Source organism: Typopeltis vanoorti, chromosome 3 (assembly GCF_054136105.1).
Source record: "Typopeltis vanoorti isolate ZY-2024b chromosome 3, IOZ_Tvanoo_1.0, whole genome shotgun sequence".
Lineage (NCBI taxonomy): Eukaryota > Metazoa > Arthropoda > Arachnida > Uropygi > Thelyphonidae > Typopeltis > Typopeltis vanoorti.
The window spans coordinates 31,195,632-31,211,560 of NC_143551.1; the positions used below are offsets into that span (position 1 = coordinate 31,195,632).

The window sequence follows — 15,929 nt, forward strand, 5'->3', positions numbered from 1 at the left end:
AGAACTATTAATGATGATGGTCAAGACACTGAAGTCAGGAGTAATGATAAGAAGGTCAAATTGAGTTCAGATTGAGAGAATGTAAATTGCAAAGTCTCGTGAATAGGAGGAGGTGCGGGGGGGATATGATTGAGCCATATAAGTTAGTCAGGGGTTATCGAGTTGACATGGAAGAGATTTTTCAGAGAATGGGAGGGGGGGTAGAACAAGAGGCCATCCCTGAAAACTGTATAAGGAGGAGATTGAGCAGAGGAGTGAGGAGCAGGTTGTTCTTTATATGGAGAGTGGTTGGTAAGTGGATTTTTTGAGTGTGATGGTATGTATCTCCCACAATGAGTCTCTGACTCCATGGAGATCAGATGTTAACAGTAATAATATCTAAGGATAAAAATCAAAGAATAATTAGATGGGCCTTTGAAGTACAAGAATTTAATATTAAAGTTAGCTATATCTCAGGAGTTGTATCTGTTAAAAAAGGAGACTGCTTCTAAAGCAAAAACTGCTTGTGTTGCCCTAGTATGAGCTTCTGGACAACAAAATAAAAAAATGCAGAGTATTAAAGACTGCATTACAGAGAGAGAGAGAGAGAGAGAGAGAGAGAGAGAGAATAGTTTCAGCATAAAGAGGATCCATTCTGGGTAAATAGTTACCTGGCACACAAGAAATTGCCTCTAAACAGAAGTTTGTTTGCAAATGATTTGGGGTGTTTTGTGGATGTTTCCACTTACCAACCTCTGTCACACAACTTTGGTAGTTGGCTAAAGTGATAGCTTCAAGTGAAACGATAACTTGGATACTTTACCATTATCATTCTACTCCTTTAGCAGGACATGTAAATTTTAGGCAAACCTTGTAATGTATGTCTAATAGATATATGATTGGCCAATATTAAGCCAAGAGGCTTTTGGTTTAAGTTATGGTAGTTAAGGATTTTGTTAGGTCTTGTCACTTCTGTAAAGTTAAAGTTCCTTTAGAGGAAGGACACAATTTCATTCAGTAGCACCTGAAGGAAATAGTGAGACGTCATTGATTATGAAAATCCTAATAGTAGGAAAAGGCTTGGGGGTTATAAATTAAGATCATCTTCCAAAAGAAAAAGACGTTTTGTGAAAGAAAAACAGGAAAAGGAAGTCTTTACTCTAGAGATGGAGTTTTTTTTTTTGAAGGCACTATTGTGGAGCATTTGATGAGTTTTATTCAGATATAGTGCATTTTTATTATTATTATTTTTAGGTGACTTGTACATTATGAATCTTAAAAGAAGTAGAAAGAAATAGGGGGTTTATATTTTTCTCCCCCACCTATTTAATGTAACTGCTTTTAATACTTCTGTGAAATTTAGATTAGCATTATAAGTAAGTTCACTTGTCTTTATCTCCATAAAGAGAACAAAGAATTAAAGTTATGTAATTCATTTTGTAAAATATTATTAAAATTAATTGCAACTTTAGTTTAATGTTATAATGTATTGCCAGCTTCAGCACAGTTGTATAATGGTTACAAAGACAATCGCCTGGACCTGAAAAATATATATAGTTCAAGTACTGCACTACTTTTGACCACTAACAGCAGTTTGAATGCACAATTAAAAAGAGAGAGAGAGGAGAAGAAGAAACATGAATGAATAACATGGTTGCAGGTAGCTATAGTGAAGGGAAAAAGAGTTATGCGAACGTATTTGGAGGAGACCTATAGATTTATCTCAAAGTAGTTATTTCTTTGAAATGGTGACCACCAGAAAATAATCTAAGAAGCTTTCAATATTGTTTTGTCATGGTTGGGTAATGTGTTGTTACAGATGGCCCTTTTGACAGAAGAAAGAGTTATAGGAACATTTTGGGAGACGAATGGATTTATCTGAATGTATTAATTTCTTTCAAGTGGTGTATGACCACCAGAAGATAATCTAGAAGGCCTCGAATATTGTTTTTGTTGTAAGCAAAAGTAATAACTGAAGTTTGGAGAAAGCAAGTTCTAGTACTAACTTTGTCTAATGTTTATATAACCCTGAATTTGTTCCTGTCAACAAATGAAATGATGACAGAACATTTATTTCTAGCAGAAAGATGTGTCTTTCTGCTAGAGATCACACACACCATCACAAGGAACACTGTTCCTTATGATGGTGTGTATTACAGAATACTGATGATAGGAAGAAAACTATTATTCAAGTTAAGAATAGGAACCGAATTCTTGTAATGAAGATTGGGTTTAGAGAACTACAGTGCAAACAGTTTTCTCTGAGTATTTTCTATTCATGTTTAACTTTCTGTAGTGAGTTAAATATCCATGAGAAAAATTCATACTCAAGCTATAGAGGTAAGATGTGATTTTTCAAATAGTGTTTAAATTGGTGAGTCACAGTCAGAAGATTCCTTTATTGGAAATGATTGTAAATAAAAAGATTCCTCATCATCATCATCAAATTCCTGCCATGTACCCTCAAGGGATGTACAGGATATGATGATACTACATGAAAAAAATTACATCATTATTAATTTCCTATCTACAATTTTCCTCCAAATCAGTCTGTTACTTGTCAAGACTCCAACATTATCAGATCTTATATTTCTATCGTCTAAAGCACTTTGTACCGTATCAATCCACCTATATCTTGGACTTCTTCTGGGTCGTTTTGCTGCCAACCTGGCAGAGAACACTTGTTTTGCTAATCTTTCCTCGCCCATTCTGTTTAAGTGACCATACCACCTGAGATTAGCTCTGCTAACGCTTTTCTGGATGCTGACAATGTCAAGTTCTTTCCTAATATCCTCGTTTTTAATATGATATTGCCATTGATGCCATCTGTTCACGCCTATAATCTTTCTCAGGACTCTCATATCTGTGGTCTCTAGTCTTTGCTCAAGTGTTTTACTTCTGACCCAGCTCTCAGATCCATAAGTTAAAACTGGTTTGAACACTGTCTTGTATACAGCTAATTTAGTGTTCCAACTAATTTCTCTCTTATTCCATATGAATTTATTCAATTGACTTCCCACCATACCAGCTTTGCTGATTCTGTTGTCCATTTCTATATTTAATTTACCATCTTCAGTAAAAATCGTGCCTAAATAGCTGAAATGTTTTACTTGTTCCACAGGTTCTCCATTCACAACACAGTTGATATTTTCAATGATTCTGCCTATTTTCATTGTCTTTGTCTTTTTATTGCTGACCTTCATACCATATCTATTACAACAGCTATTCCATTTAGTCAGAGAATCTTGCAGACTTGTAGCGGATTTATTTAGAAGTATAACATCATCCGCATAAAGCAAAGAGCTGACATTAACATCTCCAATTTTGATATCATGTTTAATACCACTTTCCTTCATAATGTGATCCATATAGATAATGAATAACAGAGGGGATAATGTACATCCTTGTCTCACACCAGATATTAAACCATCTTCCTGTACATCCTTCAATAACTGTTGACTAACTGTTGACTAACAACTCAAATAAAGACTATGTATTGCTTGATATAATGCCCTATTGACACCATATAACTACAGCGTATTGAATAGTTTCTCTCTTGGCACCTTGTCATATGCGTTTTCCAAATCGACAAAACTTAAATACAGATCTTTGTTATATTCCCATGCTTTCTCGACTATTTGTCGTAAAGTGAAGATCTGATCCTGACAGCCTCTATTTGGCCTGAATCCAGCTTGTTCTTCATCAAGCTTTTCTTCCGCAATTCTTCTCAACTGTTTCTCAAGTATACTTCCATAGATTTTGCCAGGAACACTCAGTAGGGAAATACCTCTGTAATTCTCACATTCAGTTTTATTTCCCTTTTTATATATGGGTACTATGAGAGCTCTACTCCAATCATCGGGAATTCGTCTCTCTGTCCAGGCTTTCTGAACTATGCAGTGCAGCCACTGTAAGACTCTTATACCACCATACTTCAGCATTTCTGGTCGAATATCATCTACTCCTGCTGCCTTTCCACATTTCAAGCCTTTGATGGCTTTTTCTTCTTCAAGTATGGATATGTATTCCTGACTGCATGCCTGGTCAGTGTTTTTTTACCACTGTGCTGTCATCACTGCTTGTTTCATTTAGCAGTTTTTCAAAGTAATTACTCCATACTTCAAGGATATCTTTATCATCTCTAATTCCTTTTACAGCACTCTTTCCTCCATTTTTAAGCTTCTTCAACAACCTCCAGAATATTTTGCCACCTTCTTGATATTTATTTTCTATATTCTTGCCAAAGTCCTCCCATGACTTTTGTTTAGCTAGTTTTACACAGTATTTAGCATTCTTGCATTTGTCTCTATATTCTCTAAGAGCACAAGCTGACTTATTTGACAGGAACTTTTGGTATGCTTTCTTCTTTTCCTTTACTGCCTCTTTAACTTCCTGTGTCCACCAGGGAGTTCTGATTTTTTTTTTTATCCTTACAGACAACCTCACCACATGCCTCTCTGGCAGAATTAATCAATGTTTTCTTCAGAGTTTGCCACTGAATCTCCAAGGTTTGATTCCTGTTCTCAAACTCTTTCATTTTTATTTCGATAATCTTTGTGTATTTTAGTCTACAGTTCACATCTGAGAGCTGCTCAACTTTTATTCGCTTTAAAACTTTCTTACATGTTATTCTTTTCAATATGAAATTCAATTTCATCCTGCTCAAGACTAAATAGTGATCACTTCCAATTTCAAATCCTCTGTACACTCCGGTGTCCTGCACCAGGGAGAAAACATCACTATCGACAATAACATAGTCAGTGAGACTTTTCTTATTCCTTGCCTCTTCTCTCCATGTGAATTTGTGCACATTTTTATGTTAGAACATACATGGTGTTAGTAATAACCAGTCCACATCCTGAGCAGAAATCCAACAGATATTTGCCATTATTATTAGCTTTGCTCTTTTCTCCAAATTTTCCCAAAATATTTTTGTATGTCTCACAATCATTTCCTACTCTGCTATTTAGATCCCCAACAAGGACAAACTTTTCATTTTTCATTGTGTCAGTGGCTTTTTCTAAAGCCTCAAAAAATTCCTCCACTTCTACCTTAGTAGAACCTTCTGTGGGACCATAGGCACAAATAAGTCTCATTGTCCAGTTCCCCATTCTCATATTTGCCCACATTACTCTACTTGAGACTGACTGCCATTCAAGAAGATTAGCCTCGTATTTTGTGTTGAATACTATGGCTACTCCATCTTTTCCTTGATTGTCATTGCCTGAATATAACATTTTGTATTTATTGCTCAGAAAGATCTCACCAGTTTTGGTCTTTTTTGTTTCAGTCACCCCTATTATGTCGATCTGGTACTTATCTAATTCCTCAGCTAGCTCCATTTCTTTGCCATTCAGGCTTCTTACGTTGATAGTGCCGATCTTTAACTCTGGTGATGTTGAGTTGGGGTTTATTTTCAGATTTGTTCCAGTAGCTGACTTTTCGCTGTTCGCCCTGGTTCCCTGGCGAAAACAACGGGGGCCTTGTTTAACCGGGCGACGCCCCAGCCGGCATGAAATTTTGTCATGTTGTACCATCATTGTATATTTTGGTTTAACCAATAAGAATACAATTTGGTCAGCTAAATCCCTTTAAATAAAAAAAATAAATAAAGATTCCTTTATTGGAAATAAAAGCTACAGTGTTTCATCCTAAATAAGGATGAAAAGTAAAGGAATTTATTTCCTTCGTTTTTTTTGTTGGAATTTTAAACTCCTGAATTTAAATTTCAAGTGGAGAATTGAGAGAGAGAAAGTATAATATTGTACAATTTTTGTATTTTAAATATTGTTTGTAATGTTTGTATAGTTATTTAATTATTATTATTATTTACGGCATCTCCATGAAGTCCAGAGACTCATCATGGGAGACCTAAATCAACCATCATACACACAAATCCTATCATACCTTTCCTTGAATCCATTTATTTACTGTCAGGGACTCACCAATTCTGGCAATCCATTCCACTCACTCACTACTCTCCATGCAAAAATTCTGGTCCATACACCCCTACTAACCAATCTCTTACACAGCTTTCATGGACGGCCCCTAGTTCTCTGTCTGTTTGTCATATATATTGAAAAATTTTACTTGCATCAATTTTATAAAACTCCTCTAATATCTTAAAAGTTTCTATCATGTCCTCTCTTTTCTGCCTATCAACTGAACTTTATAACTCACCTTTATAACAAACCTTCAGCTTATTCTTGTAGGGAGTATTCTACAGACCTGTCGCCCATCTCTGAATCTTTTCGACCACCTCCTGGTCCCCAAGAAACCCAGGTGACCAAATCTGCATTCAGTAGTCAAGATGTAGTCGAATGATAGCCTTATAAAGAGGGATAATAACTTATCTTTACTTGTTAGTGTGTTTTTCAACATTCAAGTAATTCATTGAACTATTTTACCAACTTTTGCAATATGCCTTTTTTTTTTATCCACCATTATCCCCAAGTCCCTAGCCTTATCAGTTTCTTGCAAACCAATACCATCAATATGTCAAACAGGCAGGACAGCGAATATCAGAATTTCGGAACACAAGGACTACATCCGTTTTCACAAATACAGTCATTCTGGGCTTGCGGACCATGCTCTGGATACACGCCACAGAATACGGTGGAAGAAAGCTACAGTGATACACCGTAGCAAATACAAATTTGAAAAACTCTTTATGGAATCAGCCTCAGCCCTAAGAAATTCTCCAAACCTCAACAAATTTGGTTGTATGCAACTGCCCCAAATTTGGGAGGCCTACATCAGCAGACCTTCAGCCCAACGGCCAAGAACACCTACTTAGCCCGCTAGAGGGCACCATCAGGACTGTTAGGAGAACAATAGCTTCATCTCTTCATTCCCAGTTTCTGTGTTGTAGTGCCTACGTGCACGTAACTTTTTTTGTAAGTTCTTTTAGAAGATGGCAACGTGACGTTGCCGAAATATCAGAAAATATTTATTAAAGTTTAATTTAATTTATATCCTTAACTACGTTGTTCAATTCCTTAAGTGTTTTAATAATGCGTAATCAACGTATAAGCTTGTCTACGAGAATCGCCATCAATATGATACACCATATGCAGCCATTTCAACCCGAAGTGCATAACTTTACATTTTGCAACATTAAATTGACAGTCATTCTCCTTTGCACACAATGCCAGTTTATTTAAATCATCCTGCAGGATATCTACATCACCTTTATCAACTATTGCTATCTCCAGTTTTGCATCATCAGCAAACAACTGAATATCTCCTCTTAAATCTTTCCCTATGTCATATGTCTTTCCCTATATACAAATTGAGGAGCAGTGGCCATAGTACCAAACCCTGAGGTACTCAATTAGTCACCATCATTCTCCTAGACTCCATCATATACTACTCTCTGGTATCTGTCCGTCAGCCACTCCCTATCCATGCTACTAGCCTCATATCCATTCTCATCCCCTCCATTTTTTGTAATAGTTTTCCATGTAGTATTCTGTCTAATGCCTTGGGAAAGTTGAGCAGTATCATGGTGTAGCCATTATGTTTATCTAATTCTACTGTCACTTTATTATAAACTACCCTTTACAAATGCTACCCACTATAGAGTATTGCATCCCTATCTATCCACTGTATTTTACCTTTCACCAACTTTTCCAATACTTTAACAACTATTCCTGATATATTAATTGGTCTGTAGTTTGCTACCTCTATCTCCATTATGCAATGGTACTATATTACCCTCTTTCTGCTTCCTTGGAACCCTGCCAGAAATGAGACCTAGATTGAACAACTTCATCAGAGTCAATGCCAATTCTCTTGCACATTCATGTAGTACATGGGATGATATGCCATCCAGTCCCATTGTTGTGTTCACATTCATATTTTTTAATATGCAGAACACCTCCTGTTCATCTACCACAATGTTGATATCCATCTTTGTAACATGAGCAACTGTAAAATCACTACCTGGATGATACACCTTTGCAAAATGATCACTCATTAACTCGACTATTACTTTTGGTTCAGTCACCTTCCTACCATGAGCATTGTTTAAAATCATTCTACCATAGTCATTTTCCCTCTAACTTGCTGCATAACGAAAAAACTCTTTTGGGTTTACTTTGGTCTGTTTGGCTAATTCTCACTCATAGTCTGATTTGTCCTTCTCTACCATACCAGTCACCCTTCTTGCTCACACTTTGTACTGCTCATGAGTATGCTGATTACTTTTTTCTTTATATTTCCACTACAGTGTTCTTTTTTTGCAGCTGTTGCTATATATCCATATTCGTCCACTTAATTCCAACTTGATTTATCCTCCTGACCTTGGGTATGCAGTCTGATACTAATTCCCTCAAGCAATCCCTGACCACTTGCCATGCGCTACTGACATTCCTTCCTTGTAGCTTTTCAAGCCATGGCACTGTTTCAAGATGATTCCCGAGTCTCTCATAATCACCAGCTTTATAATTGAACATAAACCCCTTCTTGACAGAGAACTCTACGTGTTTGGCAACTTCCCAGAACAAGACCACGTGGTCACTCTCCCTATCTTGGTTGTGGATACATCTTCTGATGCTGTTATTATTATTACCATAATTACTCAAATATAACTTGCACGTTTTTTCCCCCCAAATTAAAGCTACAAAATTGTGTTACGAGATATAGTTGTTGAGTTGAAATGCTAATTCTCTTCAACTGAATTCCAAAATATCTGATGCCATAACAACATTTACTATATATTTCTTAGTTTATTCACAACGGGATGGTGTTTTTCCCGTTTATCTTTCCGACGGAACTTCTCATTACTGTTTGTGTACCACATCCATGTCACATGGGCGTGCTCAACTCGCACAGAATTTCAACCCTTTGATTGAATTTTATTGCTGCTTGTTTGCATGCAGCTTCTGCATTGGGCTGGTTGGAGGACTCGCACACATTATATGGCATGTTTTAATTCATGGTAGAATTTTATTTGAAGTTAGCCTTTGTGATCTGTCTTGATGACAGCAAAAATTTCAAATGTAATCTAACAAACCCTTATTTCATGTAATTGAAAAATTGGACAGTAGTTTTTAGTTAGATACTGTGTTTGCTCCTGAAACATATGGTTTTTGCTTGAGTATATACAGCATGTTTCAATGGGCGGGACATGCGATTCATTATTTAGTGCCATTTTTATCTTAGTTGTCTTTAATTTTACTATTTGTTGAGAAATATATTACACAGACTGCAAATGCCTCTGTACCTTATTCAGTGATACAATAAAAACTACTTGTTTTTCTTGCATCTATAGTATAGTGGCTGTTGGGGGAGGGCCTGTTGTTTCCCCCACATCGAGCGAGTTACTATCGCCCCGACATGAGCATGTTTAAACTCTTTTCGTGTGTAAGGTGTATGCAAAACTTTTTAATTAATTTTTTTGCAAAGTAAAATCAGGGTGTGAGTTATATGTGAAGGCGATTTATATTCGAGTAAATACGGTATCATACAGGCACCTCCATGGAGGCTGAAGACTCATTGTGGGAGATCTAATCTATGTACATAATTTATCATACCTCTCCTTGAACCCATTAACAAACCACTCACAACAGACTCTGGAAACCCATTCCACTCATTCACAACTCTCCAAGCAAAAAAATCTAGTTCTCACACCTCTACTAACCACACCTTTATTCATCTTCCAGAGATGACCACTTATTCTGGTCCTTCTAGCCAAGTGCTGAAACATTTTTACTGCATCTATCCTATAAAACTCTTTAAACAACTTAAATGTTTCTAGTGTGAGGGCTAGATTTTTCTCTCATAGGTGGTTGTGATTGGAATAGATTGCTATTGGATGTTGTGAGTGCAAGCAGTGTGAATGAATTCAAGAATAAGTATCCTTTCTTTTAGTGTTACGCCGTGATCAGCATTCATTTTTGAAATTATGGATTCTACAAAAAAAAAAAGAATAAAGAATAAGTATAATAGCTGGTGTGTGTGTGTAGTATGTGGCCTCCCTCGATGAGTCCCTGACTCCCTGGAGGTCTCTCTTAATAATAATAATAATAATTACATGACACCTCCAAGGAGTCTGAAGACTCATTGAGGGAGGGCACCTACTCTACAACCCTACGTCTCCACCACTTAATCCACCAATTACAGTGAACAGCCGCTACCATAATTTTCTACGCCAATGCCATCTACTGCCCACCATTTTATGTGGTTTTAAATAGGTACAGGTAAACACACACATCAGTAAACAAATATGGTTTACTGTTCTCTCTTTTCTCAATTTAGCACTCCAGTCTATGTCATTTTCTGTCAACTAAGTCTCACTGATGCCAATAATTTTTGGCCAAGTCAAGTTGACCAATGTCAAAAAAATCCCTTTCCTGTATTTTTGATACTGCTGGATTTGTGTACAGGCATTTCAACATCTCCTTGTATGTATAATGTCATTTACCAACCCATTCGGATTTGAAACCTGTAAAACTGAATTTGCCATTGCATAATCATTTCTCTAACATGCCCTACATATACCCTCAATGTTAATTTGGCAAATTCGGACAACAGGTCCAATATTTCTAGTCATCTTGCCCTGAAGAGAGCTAATTCGTGTGTTTGAGTTCATGTGTGCTGTAACCAGGAGATCGAGAAGATAGTCTAGTGCCAAGTCATTCTAGCTCTTTAGCGTTATCCAGGGTGCACCACGAGAAGGCGAGCTAGAATTGCACCCCCAAGGAGAAGTGGAAAGAGTCCTGGTGTAACACTTCAACAGGGATCTTCCGTGAATTAGTGTGCACTCAACATAGATGCTTTTAGGTTTTGACCTACCTCAGTAAACTTGGTCTACCCTTAACCGAATCTGCACCAATCAAGGCAGATGTGCAGACCAGCTTTACAAATGGGGCATGGTTGCCTCACCCAGGCGCGACTGTGGATCACCCTGCCAGACAATTTATCATATTACAGCAGAATGTGTCCAACATGCATGCAGTGGAAACCTGTCAGGCTTCATCCATGCTACACCAAGTGCAGTTGACTGGATAATCAACGTAGACATACAGTTGTAGCCTATTCTTGAATGTCTCTTTTATGACTGTATTATGTCTTATTATTGTACATATGACTATTACTATGTCCATATATATTAAGAATTAACGTAATATGACTTTTCATGTGTGAGTCATACGCTATATAAATAAATAACTTTCTACACATTTGTCATGAACATCATATCAACAGTTGGAGATGTTAATCCCAGCTCTTTATTATATGCAAATAATGTTATATTTCTAAATAAATCTAGTACAAGTTTGCAGGATTCCCTGATTAAATTGAATAAGTGCTATAATTAATTTGGTATGAAAATCAGCAATAAAAAGACACTGAAAATAGGTAGGAACATTAAAAATGTCACCTGCTTCCTTAATGGAGAACCTATGGGACAAGTAAAACATTTTTACTATTTAGGCATGATTTTTAGTGAAGATGACAAATTAAATATGGGGACAACTAGTAATTGTTTTTCAAGGTAGATGAACGTGCATTGGAAAGAAATCAGAAATATTTAAATGATACTCATGATATGAACCTGACCTCTGATTTTAGCCTGTATGTAGTTTTAAATAGGTACAGGTAAACACACACACATATCAGTAAACATAATTAGTAAAACTTGGTGCGTAAATTTATATGAAATAAGAGAGAAATTAGACAAAACACTAAACTAGCTCTATACAAGACAGTATTGAAATAAATTTATTGGATGAGAATTGGGTCAGAAATAAAGCATTTAATCAAAAATGAGACCATCTATGTAATTCTGAAAAAAAATTAGGGGAGTGAACATATATCAGTGACAGTATCATTTTAAAAATATTACAAAGGAATTTGACTGTGTTAGCATTCAAGAATGTTTGAGTAGAAGTATTTTTCTTTTATTTATTTATCTGATATTTATATTTTAATTAAGATAAATGGAATTGATATTAACTAGCTATGGTTCACGGATGATATAGCAGTTATTGCTGATAACAAAGACAAACTGAAAGCCACCCTCACAAAGATGGAAGAAATTTTCACCCAGTACAGCCTAAAAATTAATTATAAGAAAACAAAACTGTTAATTACAAGTAAAGCAAATCCAATGAAAATAAATCTGGAAAAAAATAATAACCTAATACAACAGGTATCCTCTTTTAAATATCTTGGAAGTCTTATCACAGAGGATGGAAGAAACCAGTCGGATATTAGAGCACGAATAATCTTAGCCAAAAAAAGCATTCTACAACAGAAGAAACATTTTTACCAGTAAAAGACTTAGCATCCAGCTCAAAAAAAAGGTTAGTTAAAACATACATATGGAGCATTGCATTATATGGTTTTAATTAACCTTTTTTTATTATGCTATAAGGCCTGGATTCTAACAAAACAATACATCAAAAAGTTGAAGGCATTTGAACTTTGGTGCTGGAGAAAGATGATGAAAATTAGTTGGACAGAAAGGAAAAGTAATGAAATTCTAAATATAGTTCATGAAGAGCTGTCATTAATGAAACACATAGATAATAGAAGAAAAGGCCTAATTGGACACCATTTGAGACATGGGGTACTGTAGAAGGAAAGAGGCCATAAGGCAGACCAAGAATTTCATACATAAATAACATAATGATGCTAACTGGCACTAAGAGTTATGAAGAGATAAAAAGGAGGTCACAAGACAGGATGTTATGATGTGCTGCTATAATTACCAATCTTTGGATTGGTGCACCAAAGAAGAGATTTATATTTTATATTAGTAAGTTTTTCTGTGACTTTTTTTAGTAACCCGACTTTTACACATTGCTTTTCTTCTTTGCTGCTTATATTTTTCTCTGCATTCTCTTAGCATATGCTGATGTATTTGCTATGAACTTTTAATATGCTTTCTTCTTTTTCACGACTGCCTCTTTAACTGAATCCACCATGGCATTCTGTTTTCTATTCCTTGCAGACCTAACATGCCTCTCTGGTTCATTCGATCAGTATTTTCTTCAGAATTTACCAACATTTGATTACTGTTTTCAAACTTTTGTATTTTCGAGTCTACTTTTCTCATCTGAAAACTTATCAAATGTTATTCTTTTCAAAGCTTTCTTACACACACATATATATATATTTGAACCTAACCTCTGGACCTCTGATTTTATATATGCTTCCCTCTTTTACCTTGCGATGTTGAGGGTTCATTTAACCGCAACTGTATCTTGAGGATAAGGTGGTTAGCGTATGCCTCCCGGTGTGTCCTATGTCTGTAGAAGCATTGAGTTCTCAAGGGCGGTTTGCCTGCTTTGTAGGATGAAAATCTCCAGATGAACTGGTGAGAAAAACCCTGCTGTCCACGCCCAAGACTGGCTAACTTGGCTATGTCTGAGAAAGATCTTAAGCTCCTCACGTCAGTGATGGGAATCGAACCCAGGACACTCCTTTCCCAGGCATATGGTTGAGAAGTGCATAGCCACTCGGCTAACCGAGTGTGTGCTAGGAGTGTATAGCGCACTCCGATATCATCGATATTATCTTTTTGCATTTATTCCTATTAAAGAATCCTCTAATTGTTTTCTGGTTTCATGCGATTCCTAAAATTAAACACAATATACTAATGCTTCATGAAGAATGCATAAACATTGCATCATATTTGCATGAATAGCCCAAGTGTGCAGTCACCAATACAGACTCATTTGAGCCCTTTGAACAGATATACGGATGGAGCAGCTGGTCAAATTCTTAATGTTTCAGTGTTTTTAAACTGCCCAGAAGGCGAGGCAGGATGTGCACTGAGATATTAGTGCCCAGAGATCGGTGGCTATGATTATTTATTGTGTCAATCCAGTTGAACGTTGTCATTTGTCATGAGTTGCTGTTTTGTTTTCTGAGTTTCATCTGTTTTGCATGCGTGAAGTGTGAACTGATGTTTATGCTTCATGATATAGACTCGTTTTTAATATATAATTTTCTGTAAATAATTTATAACTTTTTTGTCCATATTTACAATGGTAAATGATGTTGATGATTTATTAAATGTTTTGTTTTCTGCCAGAGCTTTCACAGATTGTATGATTATAGTTGAAGGTATTTGGGATGTATATAAATAAGTAAAAGGATTTATTTCAGTCTTTCCTTGGTTCAGTCTGGAAAAATAATTATTTCCCAATTGATTACTTTTTCCAATTTCTGTGCATATTATATGGCTGTATTTAAAAATCATATCAAAATTCAAATTATCCGAGTCTCACTCTAGTATTTGCCAATGATAATCTAATCTAATCTAATTTCACTACGGAGCATAAACCCTTTGTGCTTCTCACATAAACAGCATGTGTGAAGCTTAGCTATTGTTCGTTTTACCTTTTATACTTTCCATATTTAAAATTATATTAATTGATAAATTAAAATATTTCATAGTTACTTGCATTGGACCAATTAAGAAAAGTGCTGATGAGTTATGCACTTTTAAAGCTTTCATATTTAATTAATAAAAATGCAATGATACTGTCAAATTGATGTAAATTTTGTCGTGTGGCTTATGCAACCATGGGTTGCATAACAGGACACCCAACCTAAACGGGCAGCCAATGCTACTGATATATTTATTTATTTTATTTTTTCAATGGGATATTCAATTTTCTTCTGTTTAAAACTAAATTTTGATCACTTTGTTTCAATTTTCCTATATACTCTTGTGACCTAAACAGCTTGTGAGATATCACTATTAGTAACAACATAATCTGTGAGACTTTTGTTATTATTATTATTTTTTGTTGTTGTTTTGTTTTCTTACCATGTGAATTTGTGCACATCTTTATGTTGGAACATGATTTTAGCGATGAGTAGTTCATGTCCTCTACAGAAATCCAACAGGTATTTATACTTATTATTAGCTTCACTCCTTTTACCAGATTTTCTTAGAACATTTCAGTATGTTTGGTATTCATTTCACACACTATTGTTTAGATCTCCAATAATCGACCAACTTTTCCCTTTTCTTTATGGCATCTACCTTCTCTAATGATTCAGACTGAAATATATTCTGATGCTGAATGTTATCGTGTATTGGTTCTATTGTATTGCATTTCACTAAGTTTCACAATACATAATAACATTGTATTATTATTGTATAAAGCAATACATTGTATAATAATATTAATATTGTTTGCTTAACAGGTGGTGTGGACAGCTTTATTTATGAAAGATATTTAAGAAATGACTTTTTTAAACTTATTAGCAGAAGGTGATGTATGGTTAGTCTCTTTTACTACTTTTTCTGTTTAATATTGATGCAAATGCCTGTTTATTTTTTTTATCCCTTTTATTACTTTTAAATATTTTATAATTATGCTAATCTCTCAAATATTCAAATGCATCTACAAATTACTTAACCAGTAATTTGATTTTCTGATGGCTGTGGGAAGCACAGAGATAATATTTTTTTTCCATGTCCAATCCATCCAAGAACTGGGATAATCTATTAGCCCTTAATTAGTTGCACCTTTTTTGTTACATAATTAGTCACATGGGATCAGAAATCTCTCCTTATCCATAACTTTTTGTGCTGACGGCTGGCACTGGACTGATTCGGTGCAGGGACAGTAGAAACTCAGCTACTTGAAATCAACAAAAATTTTCATTAGTTTTGTCGGAAATCTAACTTGAATGACAGCTGGGTTCAGATAGACTGACTCCATGTGACTAATAAAAGGTTAGCCAGTTAACTGAGTGTCAGGTGGTAGGCATATAATCAAAAGATTACATATATATTTAGTTTAGAATGTTATATTTTATTTATTATTTTTTTACTGAAATAATGCTAGTCAGTGAGTATAGAAGATATGTTTAATAAATTTAGTTTAATCCTTTATCCAAGTGTGAGCAAACAAAGTTTGCGCCTGAAAGTATCTTCAGGACTGGGTTAAGGTGGTACAACACCAGGGCAACTCGTTGCAAAG

General features: G+C 35.5%; 1 protein-coding gene across 4 annotated transcripts in view; it reads left to right on the forward strand.

Moving 5' to 3' along the window:
• The window catches only part of gig (TSC complex subunit tuberin), a 943,661-nt gene that overhangs the window by 37,901 nt on the left and 889,831 nt on the right, over positions 1-15,929 (forward strand). For all 4 annotated transcript variants that reach the window (XM_090415521.1, XM_090415523.1, XM_090415524.1 and 1 more), the window contains exon 2: positions 15,148-15,224. In XM_090415521.1, the coding sequence (XP_090271647.1) occupies positions 15,218-15,224 (7 nt within the window). In that variant the 5' untranslated portion in view covers positions 15,148-15,217. The remainder of the gene's footprint in view (positions 1-15,147; positions 15,225-15,929) is intronic.